A 20,375-nucleotide genomic window follows, 5' to 3' on the forward strand; every position below is an offset into this window, starting at 1 on the left:
TTGTTTTGAAATAACCGAATGGAATTCTGCCCCTTTTCTCCCTAATTGCTTCTAATAATAAAATTAGTTCTAACTGGCCCCACTGCCAGTGCAACATCTGATGGTAATGAGCAATTCTTGGCAGAAGGCATTGTGACTTAAATACCTACAGTTTATCTTTATGTTGCAGGCTACCTTTTTTTCCCCACCTCAGACAGAGAAACTTATTTGGAAGTTACTAAATGAGCCTCTGTTTGCTCTCTTCATTAATTACTCTTTGCTCTTGCAAGTTAGCTTTCTCCTTTGTTAAATGACCTGAGGAGGCCAAGTAAAGTGCTGTCTTCTGATTTTTATTCTGCAGTGGTTCAGCCTATACCCAAACTTATGATGACCTGCATAAGCCAGTATTTAGAAATCTCAACCATCATCAACCTAATCCTACAAATGAACCCTGACCCCCAAGGCCCAAAAAGCCCTTTGTTCTCCAGTCTAGAACACTTGAGAATAAGGGACCAAATGCCCTAGAGAGAGCTAACAAAGCCCTGGTCCTCCAAATTATGCCACACTGTCTTCATCTTCCTGCCTCACATCCTCCACCCCACCTTTCCCCTGTCCACTTGCTCTTTCCCCCGAAGTCCCGGGGAGGAAGCGGAAGGCATTCCTGGATTCTCAAAACAAGAACATAGATTAAATTTTGCTATAAAAACAGTGTTATAAATAGTGGTTAGTTGTTGCTGAAATATACAGCTCCATACTTGGGGAACTTTGTGAGTTATGTGGGCTGACCTGGGGACTCAATGAATTCTCAATTCCCAGCAGCCAAATTCAAAGTAGACATATGAACTAGCCTGGCTTTACTTAGAAACTGCCTGTAGTCCCTCTTATAAAGAGAGGAGGTCCAGGTAGTTTAAACAAATCACCTCTCCAAGGGCTGAAGCTTGAAATTTCATTATTTTGATGAAGGCTCAGGTTCCTGAAATAATATTCATCCCCTTGGCTTGTTGAAAAAAAAGAGGTGTGTGTGTCTGTGTGTGTGTGTAAACACTTCTGTGTATTACAAGTAGGCAGGAATACCTGTTAACTTGAGTGGGAAAGAGAAAGGAAAAGGAAAGGGAAGAGAAGATAGCATGATATTACACAGAACTCCCTGGGGACACCACCACTAGAGGAACCTACCTGACACAGTTCCAAGTAGGGGTGCCTTGCAGTCAAATGTCTGTGTTTAGATCCCGACTTTAGTGCATACTAGGTATGAGACATTGAGCAAGCTGCGGGACCCCTCAAAGTCTCCTTTCTCCTTTTTGGATTACATGAAAGGGTTATTGTGGGTATTGCCTGAGACAAGGAATGTGACGGGGTGGCTCAGTGAGTCTACACTATTATTTTTTGGTTGAGATAGAGAAGTTGGAGGCTTTACCATTATAACTTTAGTCTCCCCTAAAGCTGGCTTCCAAATAATTCAATTTTTGTTCCCAAATGAGTTTGTTTCTCTGTGGTTGACAATGAATCCTAACCAAACTCAGAGTCACTGCATGTGGCGAAATGTGCCCACTGTCCCCAGGATGGCACAACCATGCATCCTAGTCAAGAGGAGAGTGTAGCTCAGAACATGGGGTTCTTTTGCACTTGCCTTTGACAGAATCTCCAGAATGGAGACCCTGACACAGGGAATGTGTTAATCAGTCTGCAGAAAGACCACAATAGAACATTCTGGCTGCTACTTTCACATATCTTGAAGCAATACAGTATGAAAATAGTGAGTAATGTCAGCACGAGTTACATGTAGTAATAATTATCACTAAATATAATATATTCTTGATACCACATTTCCTTCTGGTTCGGTTTTTCATTCTCCTTCCTCATTCTTTTTTATTTGGTGATGCTAGGGAACTCTCCCTTTAAAACCTACCTCCTGTGTTTTCCACCCTCTTCTGTACCAAGGCTCAATCACCACCTCTCTGTGGTTGATACAGCAGCAGGGCTTGTAACCTTTCCTGAGTTAGAATAGTTCACTCAAGCAAAAGGATACTGGGTTCCTTAGGATGTGTTAGACATTTCACTGGTCTGTTGTTAGAGAATTGACCATTTTTAGCGTTTGGAGGGCTAAAGAAGCCCTTTACAAGTGTGAGGTATGGCTTAGGGCTTAAGGTGGCCATTTGAAAACTTAAGTTCTTTGATTTTTCAAATGCCATCACGCTCCCTCAAATGTGGCCTTGAAAGAATCCCAAACTTACATTCACCACTTATCAACCCTGAGGAGAAAATGTGTAAGTTGAATATTTTCTTTGAGTTTCATTAGAATATATATATATATATATATATATGTGTGTATATATATATATATATATATATATATATATATATGGAGCGAAAAACTAGAGATTTTGAAGGTAAAGTTTGATTGCTGCCTGAAAATGCACAGATCAGTTTAAAGCCTTGTATACTGTGTGACATGAGGTACAGCTAGTGGGTTTTATTCCACAGTTTCCATCTTTTTTGCCAAATCCTCTCAAGTTCTGCAGAGTTCATTGATTCTGCAGCGAGTCATTCTTCTCCCCCAGAATGTGGTCTCTAATTGTTTCCATGTTTCATAACATGCCAATAAGCACATGAATTGGTTTGGGCAACCACATGGAGGGAAGAAAAAGTTTGGAAAAAATGAAGCACCGGTAGGAGAGCAAAATGTATACAGCTGGGATTTCCACTCCAAGGGTGTTATTTGTGGGCAACTGGGACACATGGTTGGCAAGCCTCACTTGAACAATTGGAATCTCTGAGGTAGGGTTTGCCAAGGTGATTCCTGGCCCAGGAAGCTCTATTAGTTAGTGGGTGATGGTTCACTTTTTTTTTTTTCCTTTAGCTGTCTGCTTTTTGCTGTTTCTCTTCAACTTTGTTTCCCATCTTGAGGTATACAAGACAGAGGGAACGTGTACACCTATGGCTGACAAATTCTTGAGCAGCCTTGATTAGTGTTAGAGGGTGAAGTGGCTTCACCGAGGTTAAGGGATGTTCGGCTTTCACTTGTCTTCCCAGCCTGCCTTCAGTCAGTTCCCATAGTTGACACTTACTGTTGCTTCATGTCTTGCAAGTTGTATAGTGGGAGTTGATTCACTTAAAGAGCGATTATTGTGGTGGTACTTAGTGCTATAGATGTCAAGGATGGGAGTGAAATTTTGACACCCAAAAAATGGGACATGATTTGAACTGTGATCCAATGTGGACCCCACTGATTAGTAGTAAAAGCATAGAATTAGAAGTGAAGAAGTCTATACTTGGTTTCCAAACTCTCTAAATCCCATTTTCTGTTCCCAAGTAGAGAACCAGACAACCCAGTTGATGGCATCCATTGCTAGAGCAGATCAAATGTTTTGTGCATCATGACTAACCTTAGGCCAGGAACAGGAAAATCCCTGCTCCAGTAAATATAGTTGTTTGTACTAATGAATGCAGGTTAGATGCTGTCAAGCCCAAAGGGACCAGGCTGGCATTAACTACACTATGTTAATAGTTTAGGGAGTTAAACTTGATGCTTGGCCAGTGGAGCACTTCTGACCTAAAGGTCACTCACTCTTCCTATGTCCTCTCCATTCCTCGAATGTCACCATAGTAAATTTACCCCAAGAGAGAGTGACAGTGAGCTGGAGACATAGTCATACTTGCTTCTGTGGATGAAGGCAATTCTGGGCAAAAAACAGCAAAAAAAGGAGATTTTGATCAAACATTTTCTTGTTTTTCTGTAAAACAAATCTTGAGATTCTTTTCAGATTATGAGGTCCTTTTGGGTTAAAAGTTGGCAGAATCCCGTTGAAGATTATAAATGGCAGTGTTATTGTTTTCATTGCCGTTATCGGTTTTGGAAGGCCCAGCCTTGGCCAGTGGCAGACTAATTCTTGGCCCCTCTGGTTTGTCAAGGTTCGGTAAGTTTAATGGAGAGCAAATGCTTTCCAAATGCCAGGTCTGTGTCCTTTTCCAAATAGAACTGGAAGTGCCAAAGGCTTTGAACATTTAATTTCTCAAACTGCAGCCTAAAGCACTGCCTATCTAGGGCAACAGAAACTGCTTTTTCCTTAAGCAGCTGTAGGGACAGCAGTGCAAACATTGCCTTTGAAGTCTGCCTGATGTATGGGATTGTTTTTGAAAAGTGGTGGATACTTAATGTATATAGGACACTGGCAACAAAAAGAAGGATACTCATGTTGGCAACCTAAAGGATGTTTGGGTCCTTATCTGGCAAGTTCCACACTTTTGGTTTTCTCTTGTCAACAGACACAGTGTCAGATAAAAGAGAAAGGATCCCACCAATTTCTTAACTGTTCGCTTCCTGGATTTTCTACCTTCTTTGCCCATCCCCCCTCCTCTATTTAGAATGGCAGTCTACAGATTCTGGCTCAAAACATTCCTATTCAAGTGAATTAAGCAACACAGCCCAAGGAATGAGCTGGACTGGGTGGGGGAGACACAGCTGTGCTCCCAGTGACATTGTGCAAAACCCCTCTTATTCTCCACGTTCATGTTTACAGCACTCCCAGGCTGGACTAAGTCACTTCTAAGATTCTGAGAAGTGTGGATTAATTTCTATGCCCAGGCAAGGCAGATATTCAGCTCGTATGCACCAGTATAATTCTACTGGGTGTTAAAATATTGAAATGTATGAATACTGGCTGGTATACAAACATTATCTTTTTATTGAAACTTTGTCACCTAATGATATTTCTCAGTGGCAGTGACACTGGAGCATTGCTGGACCACAGGCAGCCACTAGGCAGACAAAGACAGATGCAGACGTGCCAGTAAGGCTGCATGGAGCGCCCAGCCACTGCCAGGAGTGGTTGGGGCTGAGGGGCAGACTCCACAGACCCAAACCATGAGGGAAGGGTTGATAGCCAAGTGCTATCTGGACATGAAAGAGAGGCATTTCACACAATTTTCCTCTGGCTACAACAAAGTGCTAGACACTGGAGATATAATGGGAGAAATCATTGGAAAAGTTCAGTGCAGTTCCCTCTGTTAAACCCTGGCAGACACGTTGTCTTATTCTGTTTGGGCTACAGTAAGAGAATGCTCTAGACTGGATGGGTTATAAACAACAGAAGCTTATTTCTCACAATTCTGGAGACTGGGAAGTTTAAGATCCAGGTGCCGCTTCCTAGTTCATAGAAAACTGTCTTGTTGTATCCTCGTGTGATGGAGGGGTGACAGAGCTCTCCGGGGTTTCTCTTATACAGCACTAATCCCATTCTATGAGGGCTCCACCCTCATGACCTATCACCTCGCAAAGGCCCCACCTCCTAATACCATCACATAGGGGATTAGATTTCAACATACGAATTTTGAGGGGACACAAATATTCAGTCTATAGCATACATCAAACAAAAGGGAATATCAGGTTTTTAAATTAATAAATGGTTTCGAAAGTGTTTGAACAGTTCAATGAACTGATAAGCAGTTTTATAATGTATAATTTGGTTTACTTAGAGAATAATATTTTTCAACTTTATGGTTTTATTTATGAAAAGCTATTTCTATGCTGGTAGTCAAATGCTTTAATTTCACTCTCATTTCAAGTATTCCACTGCCCTTGATTCTCCTCTAAATAGTGGTCTGCAAAGAGAAAATGAAACGGGGAAATACACAAACTAGGTAGTTTTGCCGTTTGAAAATAGATATGGCTAAATATTGATATTAGTTCAGTGGAGAGAATGACACTATTACTGCAAGAGAAGAGAATCACTGAGATGGTATCTCCTTATTTTGGAAAAAACAGTTCAGCATATAATTCTTGTGTCCACTAAAATATATCCTAATATTTATCTGAACCTTTCATTATATCTTCCCTTATTAAATGTGTGTTGATAGTTGTGTGTTAACATTTCCTTTTTCCCAATAATAACCGTGATTTGCATTATCTAATGTTAACATACTGTCCACTCCTTATAGAAGAATCCTTGCCCAAACTTACTAAATACTGATTTCCAGCCATTCTCAACAATAGTTATGGTTTTCCAGGTATCATTAATTGTCTATTCTAAATCCTTCTTTGGTTAAATAACCTGGCCCTAGGCAGGCTTTTCCAAATAACATGTGGCAAATACATTTTGGTTCAGTGATGCTGGGACCCTTTGGAGGTATTGGTTTGTCGCATTTAGAATTCTGTTGCTTCGCCATGCTGCCATGCTCAATAAGGCTTAGTTAAATTGAAATGAGGAGCTTTTGTTTTCATAAAGTTTTAGGCTATTTAAAAATAAGCCAATGTAGACCACAGTATAGTTGATTATAAAGTTGGCTTGCACGTGTTGAGTGCCCATGATGTGCCAGGCCATGTCCAAGATAAGCCATGTGGAAGTAAAAATGGAACTAGAAGGAGAGCATTTCCCCCCAAGCACAGTCAGCAGACCTGCTGGATCAAATCCTACAAGATAGGGCTTCCCTGGTGGCACGGTGGTTGAGAGTCCACCTGCCGATGCAGGGGACACGGGTTTGTGCCCCGGTCCGGGAAGATCCCACGTGCCGTGGAGCAGCTGGGCCCGTGAGCCATGGCCGCTGAGCCTGCGCGTCTGGAGCCTGTGCTCCTCAACGGGAGAGGCCACAACAGTGAGAGGCCCGTGTACCACAAAAAAAAAAAAAAAAAAAAAAAATCCTACAAGATATTTCCAATAATGAGTTTTTCTTTTGAATATACTTAAATATGTTCTATCATTCCATCAACTTGCTTTTAATAGTTTGCCATGAAAGGGAGAAAATATTCCATAGCATACATACATACATAGTAGCGATGGTCAACCTGGTCTTTCCACAATTATAGAGAAATGAAAGCTAACCACACAAGGGGAATCCCTTTGTGATAATAAAAAGAAATATTTCCCCCAAATTCAGCCAGAAATCTGAACTGTCTCATTCAGTTTAGGCCTCAAGTAGAGTTACAGGGCAATGTTTGTAAACCAGAGCCTGGGTAGTGAGTTCTGCTCCTCTCCTTTTCTACCTCAGAGTCTAGTACATTCTCTTCTCACAGCAGACTGGGGTCCAGGTACATTGAGGGAGTTGTTTGCAATCTCACAACTACCTACTTGAAAAAACAGGAAATGTAAACACATCTCCATATTTAGTCAGTAAGGCTGATGGACTGGGGGCAGGACTGCGGTTTTCACTATGACCGTCCCCACAGCCACTCACACCTTACCGTCCATCTAGAACATCCTAAATACATATCTGCTGGGATTAATAACATATTCATTTTTTCACATTCAGAATGTTTATAACAACCACCACAAAAAAATTGAGAACATAATCTACTTAATAGTTAATAACAACTATTCCCATTGGATACCTATTTGTGTTGGCCACTGGGTTCAGAGTTTCAGGTGCAAGATGTTTGAGCCTTACAATAGCCCTGTCATGCTGGAGATAATCATTCCCATTTTATAGAAGAGGCCACAAGGCTTTGGTCCTGGAAATAGAGAACAAGCTTACTAGCCAACCAGTGAGACTGCCTGACCTTCCAAGAATCAGTCCTGAAGGCTACTTGTAGTCACTTCAGAATCACATAAGAAAAGACAGAAATCAGTATTTTTACTCACTAGCTCTGGCCTTCTCGTTCTATATACCCAAAGGGGAGCCTCCTACACGTCTCAGTTCTCACACTCAGCTCTACGAATGAAGCCTAACAAGTAGGAACTCTCTAGAAATACCTTCTGAGATTTTTCTCCCAGGAAAAAAATGGTGGGGGAGGGGAGTGGTTATTGTCAAAAAAACATCTCAAGAGAGGAGAATGGAGCTAGTTCATTTGTGTAACTGATTAGAAAGAAATAACTTCTGTTATTTTCCCGCATCCTTTTTAATTTTTTCCTCACTCGCTCTAACATTAAAATCAGAAATTATTTGTTTAGGGTACGGCTAAAAATGAAAGGCTTAAAGGAGTATTTGTCAGTAAGTCTAAGCCCTTAAATTTAGCCCTCAGAACTTGGGTGAAACCTGTGCAGGCTACTCAGAGAATGAGGTGGAGTAAAGAAGTGCCGGGGTCCTCGCTACTGAAGGGAAGAATGTGTCACTGTAGCTGTTCAGAGAGCTCAGGGAGCACTTCTAATCCCACTGCTGAGACTGTATGTGTGCATGTGTGCATACATTAGAACGTTTATTTTTTCATAAACTCCCCTTGCGAAATATTTCCTGAGAGAAAACGGCAATGTTTAAATATATTGGCTTCTTTAAAAATGGCTCCTAGTTTCTACAGTTGCACTTAAAACATTTTAGAGGATTTCTTTTAGTAAAGAGTAAGGTTAGAGTACATTATTTAAAATCAGTACAAGAACTTTTGTTTTATTCTTTTAGCTAAAAATGTTCACAATATTTACTCCTTATAGTAATGTTTTGTGGTAGTTTTTTCCCTAAAGACGTCAGAGTCTAAGCCAAAAATAGTTGCAGTTCTCAAACTTATTACTAGAAGTATGAGAATAATTAGTATAAATTTAAGTTTTCCTACATCTTAGGTATGGAGTGGATTTGTAGATGGAAAGTCACTCAATAATGGAGTTATTTTTCTAGAGGTCACATAAAGGCTGGCTTATAGTTCTTTTCCTTTGCCTTACTTCACCAAAAGGTCTGAGGATAACCAATTCCCAGCTTTGAAACATAATTACATTGAATTGGGTTCCATACATTGTACTGACCTTCTAGTTCATTTTGTTGCATTAACTTGCTGCTTTTGTGCCCGCCATAGTGGTGTTTGTCCTCGTGGGATTTGACCTGTTGGTTTTGATTTGAACGGGTTGATGTCCAGCTAAAACTGTTAAATAATGAGTTTGAGTCTCTCTCTTGATTCCTGAACTCAGTACATTGCTGGCATCCCTTCAATGCTGCAATAAGAGGCCTCCAAAGTTTCTTTTGTCTTTTGCAGTGAGACATCAACTTGACATCTATTTCATGGTTTAAAACGGAGCCTTTGACTTAATTTATGTGATTTATTTTCCATCTGAATTATGGCTACTTAAGTAGTGTTGGCTCTATTAGGGTAGTAGCCTTTGATAAGTTTATCCAGATACTACTTGGGTTTTAATGGATGGCCAGAGAACATATAGAGGTACCCAACCCTGGTCTTGCTACATCAATATTCTCCTTAAAGAACTGTCTTCCCCTTGTGTTATTTTTAACTTAAAACATATGACAGAAATATAAAACAGAAGAATATTTTGTGCATCTAGAAAATGCAAGTCTTTTAAAAAAACTCTTACTAAGACACAAAGTCTCCATTTTACTGTGAACCACTTTTGTTTGTTTTTCATAAAATAGATAATGTTTGTGTCGGTCTCACAGTTGAAATAAAGGCACAGAAGTCAAACCTTGAGAATGCAGTCTCTGCTTTACTGTGTAACTGTACCTTCTCTTTTATCTAGTCTAGGAAATTGTGTAGAGGATTAACCCTCTCCCTTTTCAGAACATCCAGTATCTAGAAAGAGGCTGAGTCCTTTGAGAAGCAGATGCTTTAGGTGTGAAACAGAAAATTACAATATTATTCACAGAATGCTAGTAATATTTATATTCAACATAAAAGCAAATAATTATCTAGTAATTCTATTCACTGGGCCAAAAAATTCTAGTATCTATGTGAATAATGCCTCATTGCTTTTGCTTAAATCCAAAGATTGTAACTTTCACATATTTCTTTTTCAAGTAGAAGATGTACTTTCTAATATAAAATACTACTAGGTTTCTTTACCTAGAGAAATGTATTTTAGTTGGCTTCAATTAAGAACTACTCCCATTTTTTTTCTTTTAATGTGAGATAGAAAGGGTAAATATATTCTGATCTATGGTCTTACTAGAAAATATAGTGTTGTCTTTGCTATTTTTCATTACGCTTTTTAATGCCCAAAGGACACATTCAGTAAATTTGAGGCTTACTGCAGACTTGGAATTATTCTTTGTTGCATGTTGAACTAATTGGGTTGAATACTTTTTATGTGCTTTTGTTGTTCAACTCCACATAATAATTGTAGATTATTCATCTGAAATGAATGGATTTTAAATTATTTAAACTTTGCCACTGCTAGCGTGTGACCCTTTGAGACTTTTTAAAGAACAGACAGCTCTTTTCCCCCTAGACTTTACAGATTTAATTTGTTTTTGATACACATACCATTTATCTTATATTAAAAAATTCTGTGTTGTTTGTTATACTTTGATAGATTTACAAATTATTTCTACTTTTCTTTAAACAAGCATATTTGGAGACGGTGATAGCTCAAGATGAAATAGGTTGTGCCTTTTAAACCTTGATGGATGAACACTAACTATCTCACCATGTCATTTAAGTGCCCAGGTGTAACCTTTCAGAAATGATTCTTTTTTTTTTTTTTTTTTTGTGGTACGCGGGCCTCTCACTGTTGTGGCCTCTCCCGCTGCGGAGCACAGGCTCCGGACGCGCAGGCTCAGCAGCCATGGCTCACGGGCCCAGCCGCTCCGCGGCATATGGGATCCTCCCAGACCGGGGCACGAACCCGCATCCCCTTGCATCGGCAGGCGGACTCTCAACCACTGCGCCACCAGGGAGGCCCCAGAAATGATTCTTAATGTCTATCTCAGAACAAATTTGTGTTTTCTTTTCAAGTACTCTGAAGTTTCAAATACCTCTCTCCTTATTTTACTCAGTGACAATCTGCAATTTATTTTTCTCCCAGAAAATTGAATCTGTTACTGCTTAGTACTCCTACCAGTTTGAAAAATGTGGTTTACATTGGCATCAGAGCAGCAATTTACATATATTGGGATAACAAGAATGCATGCCAGAAAAAGATCAACATAAAATGAAATGCAGAAAGGCTGTTTTCCTTCAACAGCAACTCAAAATAAAACTAATAGAGAAATTGATGAGGATCTGCCCTAAATGTGTCACTTGTTTCTTCTAGGTGAAGTGTGACCAGTATTGGCCCAGTAGAGGCACAGAAACCCATGGGCTTGTCCAAGTGACGCTGCTAGATACCGTGGAGCTGGCCACGTATTGTGTTCGAACGTTTGCACTTTACAAGGTTTGCTTTTTATTTTTTTTCCTCCCTTTCCCCTTTCCATTATTTAAAGAAAACTTCTTTTGAAAAATCGAATATCTCAAGGCTTTACTTAAATCTTGATTCTACTGGCAACAATGAAGAATGAAATAATTCTTCCATTATCACTCAGCAATTTTTCTCCTTGTCTGGAGATTTATCAGTAAATATGGAACTCTTGCTCTGAATGAAAGTCTCAGCAAATGAAGAATAGGTGAAGAAGAACTAGTTCTTTCTGTAAAATGTAACAGAGGTGCTCTTGATAGTTAAACCTGAAAAATGAATGCTTCTCACCTAGGAATTTTGTCTTCCTGAGCAAATATTTGTCATTTACAGATAGCTTGAGGTTTATAACTCCAAAGAGTGTGTCTTCCCAAAGGATATAGGGTGGGGGAAGGAATTAAGATAGCACATCTTTGTGTTACCTCTTGCATGTTATTACTCATCATTACAATCTGAGGCTAGGAACACAGAATTTCAGCCAGTGTTCCTACTTCACAGAATGGTTCAAGTGAGAAGAGAGAAGTAAGACAATTCCAGTTCACCGCCTGGCCTGATCACGGTGTTCCAGAACACCCAACACCTTTTCTAGCTTTCTTACGGAGAGTCAAAACCTGTAACCCTCCTGATGCAGGTCCGATGGTTGTGCACTGCAGGTAAGAACCTCTGAGAGCATTTTTCTTGCAGTCAGAAGGTTTGTGGGGAGACAGAAAACTGAAGGATGACTCATTGGATATTCTGTTTCCAACCTCTTGATATTCTGGGATAGCAACTGCCTTCATAAAGAATACAGGTAGTCTTTTTTGGTCAAAGGAGGCCTCTACTAACATAAATAGGAAGGATTTGATACAGTGCATACCCCCCCTGGGAGATAAAGGCAACTATGATCCATGGTATTTTCTCTTTAGAGCAAAAATAAATATATTCTTTCAAAAAATATGTATGTATGAATTGTTTGACAGGCTCTTGTGGGCTGGGCTGATACAACCTTTTTACTATTTATAGGGAAAAAGTGCTGAACAAAAAATATTGATAATATTGTAAACATACAAGCTTGGAGAGATAATTTCTTACTGCATATTAGTATTATCAAGTCACATATAGAAAATATACTATTTTGAGCTTTAAATTTTTATTTAATAAAATATATATGAAGATCTATAGTTCGGAAGAATTTATTTTATGTACTAGGAGGTAATGAACCCATATTTCTCCTGAAATGTATAATTTATTATTTTGTACTTTTATTATTTATTTATTTATTTATTTTTGCGGTATGTGGGCCTCTCACTGTTGTGGCCTCTCCCGTTGCGGAGCATAGGCTCCGGATGCACAGGCCCAGCGGCCATGGCTCACGGGCCCAGCCGCTCCGCGGCATGTGGGATCCTCCCAGACCGGGGCACGAACCCGTTTCCCCTGCATCGGCAGGCGGACTCCCAACCACTGCGCCACCAGGGAAGCCCTATTTTGTACTTTTAATGCTAACATTCTCTATATCATCGCTCAGATTCTACTATATGTAAGTGTTCATACATTTTTAATACTAAACTGATTTCTTCTAGTTTCCTGGATTCCTCTCAAGTATCATTACTAACAGATTATTAAAGATATCTAGTCAGATTCTGTTTATTACTATATAAATTACGGTTCATGTAACTTCATAAGACTTTTTTGTAACCTAAGTAATTCAAATATGAGAGAACACGGCTGCTTGCACAGATAAGTAAATTCATAGTTTGGAAGTACATAAAAGAGGAAAGGAAGCATCTATCATAAACCACTTCTATCATTACTTAATAGTATAACTTTCATTCACATCCCATATTATACTATAGCACAATGTAGTAGATCTTAGAAATAGGGTCTATTTTTATAAAAAGTTGAGGACAATGGATGGATCAGAATAAAAGCAATAAAATTCACCTGACTAATCCATGCTAGAGGGGTAATTGTTAAACAATGGCCTGGCAAATTCCAAGCAAGATAATGTTTAATTTCTCTTTTCCAGCATTTTTCCCCAACAAAAATGAGTAATAACATTACCTTATATTCATTGAGTATTTACAAATTCCAAAGCACTCCCCCACGCTCTACTGTGTCTGACGTTCTTAACAATATGGCAGGTTGAGAAGAGAACATAAGAGAGGCTACAGGGTTTGATTCAAGTAAGATAGCTAAGAAGGTGGAGGTACAATCAGCCTCACCTTATAATTAAGTTCTTGCTCCTCTTTAATCAGGACAGGGGCCTTTGAGGACCTGCCACTATGTTGCAGTTTTCTGCATGATTCTGAAACAGTATAAATTATTGTTACTAACTTGAGCAAATTATTATTAATTGAACAAATACTTTTGTATCATGAAATCAGATTTCTGGTTGGTTTCAGCAGGCAGTCTGTGTACTCTGTTATACATGTTTGCAGACCTCAAAGAGCCACTGAACCTGGTTACACGGTGCCCCTGCTCAGCACAAAATCAACTTGATTGTGAAGTTCACACATGAAATGGTTTCAGATGGAGTTTGGACATAGGAGAGAAAACGGAGAGTTTGGCCTAACTCAAGAAATGTTGCCTTCATATGCCTTCTGGCAAAAATGCAATTCATGCAGATGCATACATGCATACACACAGATGTATGTGTGTTTATGTACATACACACAAACACATATACATTTTCTATATATAAAATAATAGGAAGAAAAATTAGGGAAACCTAACTTGGAAGTTTTCATTGAAAAGAAGTGTTATGATATTTGCACTGTATTTTGAAATATAGTACGTTCCCTCTTTCAAAATGTGCTTCCCACTTCTATAACTGAAAGTGGAGGCCCTGGAAAACTAAAATAAATAGAATGATAATTTTAAAAATTCAATTTACCCTCTGTTGATCATAAGCAAGGTATGAGGCTTTATGATAGGTACTTGGAGGGCTCCAAAAATCTTTGCAAGCAAGTAGGAGAGATAAGATAGCTATAATGCCTTATTTTGAGAAAATACATACTCTCCCCCCCAACACACACCCCGATGTTATGTTAAGCCACCTGGACTCACCTCTGAGAGATACAGACAACTCAGGAGAAATAAAGACACAAAGATTAATGTGGAGAGCTAATAGCTGCTGACATTTGGAAGTGCTACGCCTGAGGCTCCAGAGAAGCTAGTATTGAAACAAACAACAGAAGAGTTGGTATATTGGTGGAAGAAATTTGTTAGCCACTTTGAAACAGTGAAGGAAAGATGCAGCATAAGCTGAGCTCTGGGAAACGATCTGTGTTCACCCAAAGGTAACCTCACGTCTGATAAGAAATCTTGGTCTCTTTGAGAGAGGCCACATCCACACTGCCAACTTCCAAAGCATCCCGAATCTTTGACTTGGTTACCAGTATGTTAAAACCCAAGAGCATAATTTTTCTGACCGAGTGGCAGTGGATAGTCATTTGAGATAACAACTGCTCCTGTGATATCCCAGAAATGCTGGTTTAAAAATCATCTCTAAGCAGGAAGGAAAGTATGCAGAAAGTGACACTAGCCATGTCACAAAGGGATCCTGATTAGTTACCATGATCATGTTGCAGATAATCACAGAAAATACACTGGAGTTTAAACACTGCATTTCATGCTGTGATTTCTCTTATGAGGGACTTGAATTTTTTTCTCTGTAATGAAGTAGTGACAAAGTCAAAGTAGTGACAAAGTCAAAGTAAGTCCAAGCCTTCTGCCAAACAGATCATGTGACAAAGGAAGAGTTTCTAAAAGAAGTCTGGTGGTAGACAAAAAAAGAGGATGGGACTGGAAAAAGAGAAAATTCATTTTCCTCCAAGAGTTTTGTCTTAAGTAATAAACGTGACAGGACTAAAAAGCCATTATGAATAAAATAAATTCTAACAATCAATAATAAAAAAGAGCTATGAGAGTAGACTAGTGCAACAAGCAGAGACAAGACCTTGGAAGGTCGAGGAGAAGGACAGAGTCTACCGCATTCCTAAAAGAGGGAATGTCTGGTTCAACAGACACAGGAGAAAAGACCAACGCTAGCCATCAGTCACTTCACACAGAACATGTAATCTCCACTTTAAGAGTGCACACTCTGGAGTGATAGACTGCCTGGGTAAAACTCTGGTTTGTTCACTTATTGGCTGTGTGCCTCTGGGCAAGTTATTTCCTATCTGTTAGCCTCTCTTTCTTCACCTGTAAAATGGGGTAACACTACTCATAGCAATAAGAATTTGATGAAGATTAAATGAAATGATATACCTAAAGCACTTAGGACGGGGCTTTTTATATAGAAGTATGCAAGAATGTTAAATTATTCGTATATTAATTATTGAGTGAGTTTTCAAAGATATATTTGTATTTCTAACTCTAGGGAGAAAAATTCAACATGAACTTGGATATTATCTATATGACATGAGCCATCCATCCTATGAATAACTAGATGTTTATAAATATCCAAATATTTAATTGAATTTATTTAATTGAATAGATTTTTTAAATTTAGATATTTTCCATCATGGAAATGCCATCAGCTATTTTACAGTGACAGAGAACATTTTAAAGCTATGGGTTAGAATCTTTTATAATAATAAATCTGTTCTCAGAAAGACCTAAGAAACCATTGAACTCTTAAAATGATGCTGTTAAGGATACATAGAAATTAATGCTGTGGTTCTTAAGGCCTTCAAGATAAAGACTGAATTTAGCATTACATTCACGGCCATTTATCATCAAGGTCCTTCATGCCTCACTGTTCACTCTCTCAGCCACCTCCCACTAGGTATATATTCCAAGTACTTTCATCTCTGGCCCTCAGCAAATGATGTTTATCCACTCTAGAATTTCACCTAGTTCCCTTTTCTACCTGATGATGTGCAACCCTGATTCATAATCGAACTTAAATAGTACTTCCTATGTGTATTGCAAAGGCTGCAGACTGGCCTCAGATGATTTTGTTAATATACATGGTAATTTTTTTTTTAACTTCGAACTTGAATGCCTTTAAGCTGGCATGAACTATCCAGTTTTCCAAACCCTCCCCATTCTTTTTTTTATTTTTATTTTTACACACAACTCAGCTCATCTATTTATAGGAATTGCTTCATCTTGTAGACATTTGAGGAAACCCTGGAGAAAATTTTTAAGCTCATTCCCCATTCCTCTTCCCACAGGAAGAACTGAACTTTCTATCCTCTCAGCTCTCATAAAATAGTTTTACACTTAGCCTATTCGGCTGTCTGTGTGCAGATCACATATGCCTTGCAGTCGTAGAGGGCATGAGCTATAGATTATGCACGATTGTATCTGAGCACTTACATTGTAGTAGGTGCTCAATAGTTGCTTGCTGAAGTTAACCAAATTCCATATGGCGTTTCAGGAATTTTTTTTACAGAAACAGTATGATAATTTCAAGGCTGGACTGGTTTTGGGTTTTGATTTTTTTAATAGGAGACTATATTTTTGTCTCCTTAACGTTGGAGTAATTTTTTTTTACAGCTTAATTATTTTAAGTTGCCTTTATCTTTCTAATATCTGTTTCTGAATCCCTTTTTCTACTACTGTACATTTTATGTCCTTTCCCACATGCCCTTCATTCTATGATTAAATATAGACATAGGTCTCTGCTTTTGTGTCAAAATAATAGTTAAGGATATTGAACCCTTAATCGACATCAAGTAATCTTTCCTCTAACTGGAGAGGCCCTCCTCTAAGTGTTGTATGTGTGTTATGGCATTTTCCCCCAAGCATCTACAGAGATAGGAACCTTATTCTCCCATTGCACACATACAAAAAAAACACAGGCCAAGAAAAGTCAACTTAATTGTCTGAACTCTTGCCATTAGCGGTGCCAAAGCAATTATGTGCCCCAGGCTGCCTGGCCGTATGGATCAAGTAAATTCTCCAGTTTATACATCACTTGATGGTCCTCAGCTTCTCCTCTGGCCAGCCACGTGGAGGGCCTTTCACTTTTCGACTTAACCTGATGACTTGGTCAGCAGAGCCACTCCTTCCTTTCTGACTCCACCTCACAGTGCATATTCTTGCCTTTATTTCACTCTTTCTATACCAAAGGTGATTGCCAGCAAGTGAGTCTCTTCTACCACTCAGTCATTTTAACATAATCACAACAGCTACCAATTACTGAGCCATTACTATTTTCCAAGCAACACTAAGCACTTAAGTGTTGACTCATTTAATCCACAAAACAATATATTTTACTTGTAAAGCACATTTAAGCACAGGGACATCATAGGTGATTTGCTCAAGGTCAAGCAGCTCATAAATTGAGGGCTTATTTCAAAGTCCATGACCTGCTTACCCACCATTATATCCAGTTCAGACTCTTTTTGTTGCAGAAAGTACCTTAGTTCCTTACGCATATCGTCTTACAACATATTTGTTGACCACATGGTTGTCAGGAGGATATTTGCCATTATCTCTTTACAAATATCTACTCAGTGCTAGAGACATGCAATATTTTTTCTCCTTATTTATAAAATTTGGTTTTGAAAGAGACTAAGGGAGAGAAGTTTCAGGCTATTTATTTTCACAGACGTTATACTTTATATTTCCCCATATTATTTCAATCTTCCTCTTAGAAAATAAAGACACTTTGTATCTTTTTTTCTTTCCTTTTTGAGCCTTATTCTTTGTGTGTTTTCTTTTGGGGTTTTTTTTGTTTTTGTTTTTATTTAGAATTGGTGGTTTATATTCTACTAGTACCAAAGGTATACAACAACCAATTTGCTAAGTAGTTGCTTCTTGTTAGGAGTGAATAAATTGGGATGAAGCTATAATTTTATTGAGTCAATTATAAAACCTTGACTCAAGATACTAACTGCGAGTCACATTAACCCCTTTTAGGACCAGGGGAATATACTTTCTTCATAGGAGAAATGTATTCATTTATGAATAAATGTGAAAGAAGGATAGATCAAGACCCCCTACCCCTGCATCTGTCTTTTAAATGAAACAATCCCAAGGGGAGTGAAATAGATCTTCTGAGGGTAATTTAAATATTTTACATCATAGAATCAAACCAGTCTTCAAAACTGAAAGGAATAGGAACTGTGGGCCAGAAGTAGATAATGTCCTAGAAGCATCAATGGGCCACTAAGGGTGACCCAGTAAAAATCAAATGACAATTTGGGGTTGGAAAGATTCCCAAGATCTAATCTTCATAATATTTTTTGACTTTATAGGTGAAAGCAGAACCAAGAAACTACTTAGATCATATTCATAGCATAACCACTTACTCCTAATTCCAGCCCAATATGGACAAAAATAGCCTTTTCAAGGTCAAGGGATTTTGGAAAGCATTGCATATGAGCATAAAAATAAAAGACCTGTGATCCAAAGGAGCTAAGAGTGCTGTGGAAAATTGTTTAATGCACTTTTAACCATTCATTCTAAATTCCATCCTTGATTCTTCCCAATGTTCCATTCAAATGTCTCTTTAGATCAAAAACCATAAGTACTGCCAAAGCATGTGATAGTTTTGAGATGCTGACAAGTGTGAACCATAGACCCATATTTTCCTTAAACCTGGGATTCGTTTTCATGTCTAAGTTAAGTAATAAGAGAAGCTAGCCTTCCACAGATGAAAGACTGGATTGTTTAAAGTACCAACATCTCTGGATAAGAAAATGGATTGAATATACAAATTATGTCCTTATTTATGGAAATATTTTAAGGAGAGGAGAAATAATTATTATACCTTGTGGAAGCTATTATGCCCGGTTCTGTTCTTATATATCAATAACTCTGCATAAAAAAAGCAAATTTTTAGTTTATGAAACAACATGGTGATACAAAACAGGAGGCCAGATCTTCAACATTCTGATGGCAGAATCCTATAAGAGAAAAATGCCTTACCTCCACTGAAATAGTTTAAAAGTAATTGACTCAAAAGAAAATATTAAAAGAAATTACACAGTGGCCCCCATAGATGTAACATTTAAAACACACACTGAAGGAGTTTGGGGCACTGGCTGTCTGATGAAATGGAAAATTTGTTTGGAAAAAAGCATTATAAAGGCAGTAGAGGAGAGGTGAGACCAATATTATAAGAAACTAACTTCAAAGTCATATATTAGGTCTATAATATGAAAAATCCCTTCCAGGGCAACTGAGAAACTATCACCTTACCATTCTCATTCCATCCCCAAGAAGGGCAACCAAATCACTTTTGTGTAGGAATGTGACAATTTAAGAGCATCTTCCCACCATTTATTGGATTTAATCCTTATAAGCAGAATGGTAGGTTGCATTATTACCATCCTCACTATACAGATAAGGAAACTGAGACTGAAAAGTCTCAATTTGCTATAGTGACTTGCTGTAGACCACATTTTTAACTAGTTTTATGATTCAAGGGGTGAGAACCAATGTTTTATGATTCAAGGTCTTCTCCTCTTACCTTAACTGCCATTCTCTATTTTGCTCACTTTATGTTATACACATGAGAGCAGACCTGTCCTCAGCCAATAACAAAGCTGGCTTTTAGCAGACCTGAAAGCCCCTTTTGGGGGCAGCACTGCACGGTGGTGAAGACTGTGCACTTGAAATCAGCTTTCTAGAGTTCAAATCTCAGCTGCACCATTTACTACATCTCTGACCTTGGGCAAGTTAATTAACCTTTCTAAGCCTTGACTTCTGTTCAGTAAAGTGGGGATAATAGTAGTATGTCCTTTGTAGTATTGTTTATAAAGATTAAATAAGATATGTCTACAGTGATAATTGGCCAGCTATCAGCCACATAGAAGTCAATAAATGTTTATATTTTTTGATGTTTTTATTATCATTAAAACACATTATGTGTTTTACCTCACATAAAATAGGTGGTTGTTTAAATTGGCTTTATTATTAAAAAACAACAAAGAATGCTATCAAACAACAAAGAAGAAATGTGAGCTTGACTTCTATGTAATTTGTGATTTAGTAGAAGAATAGAAAATGAATGAGTGTGTGTGCATTAACCTAGAAAGTGAGTAGCAACTAGAATATTTAACACTTTAAAAATGCATAAGCACTGTAATAATTATTTAATTGAACTGAAAAAAAATCTTATTAGAATGGATTGTTACTGTAATACCAGTTTTCTCAGCCTCAGCACTGTTGACATTTGAGTCATGAAACTTTTGTTTTCAGGGACTATCCTGTGCATTGTAGGGGGTTTAGCAGGATCCCTGGCCTCTGCCCACCAGATATCAATAGCACCCTCCCAACAGCTGTGACAGTCAAAAATGTCTTCAGTCATTGCTGAATGTCGCCTTGGGGGCAAAGTCACCCCTAGTTGAGAACCACTGCTATATGGCAATGAAACTGATTTTTGATTGTAGCAGAATGTATGCATCCAAGTGATAGCCCACC

General features: G+C 38.4%; 1 protein-coding gene across 10 annotated transcripts in view; it reads left to right on the forward strand.

Moving 5' to 3' along the window:
• The window catches only part of PTPRD (protein tyrosine phosphatase receptor type D), a gene marked incomplete at both ends in the record, with an annotated part of 413,617 nt that overhangs the window by 357,865 nt on the left and 35,377 nt on the right, over window positions 1-20,375 (forward strand). For all 10 annotated transcript variants that reach the window (XM_079706279.1, XM_079706285.1, XM_079706286.1 and 7 more), the window contains 2 exons: window positions 10,878-10,997; window positions 11,514-11,668. In XM_079706279.1, the coding sequence (XP_079562405.1) occupies window positions 10,878-10,997; window positions 11,514-11,668 (275 nt within the window). The remainder of the gene's footprint in view (window positions 1-10,877; window positions 10,998-11,513; window positions 11,669-20,375) is intronic.

This window comes from Hyperoodon ampullatus, assembly GCF_949752795.1.
Source record: "Hyperoodon ampullatus genome assembly, chromosome: 6".
NCBI lineage: Eukaryota > Metazoa > Chordata > Mammalia > Artiodactyla > Ziphiidae > Hyperoodon > Hyperoodon ampullatus.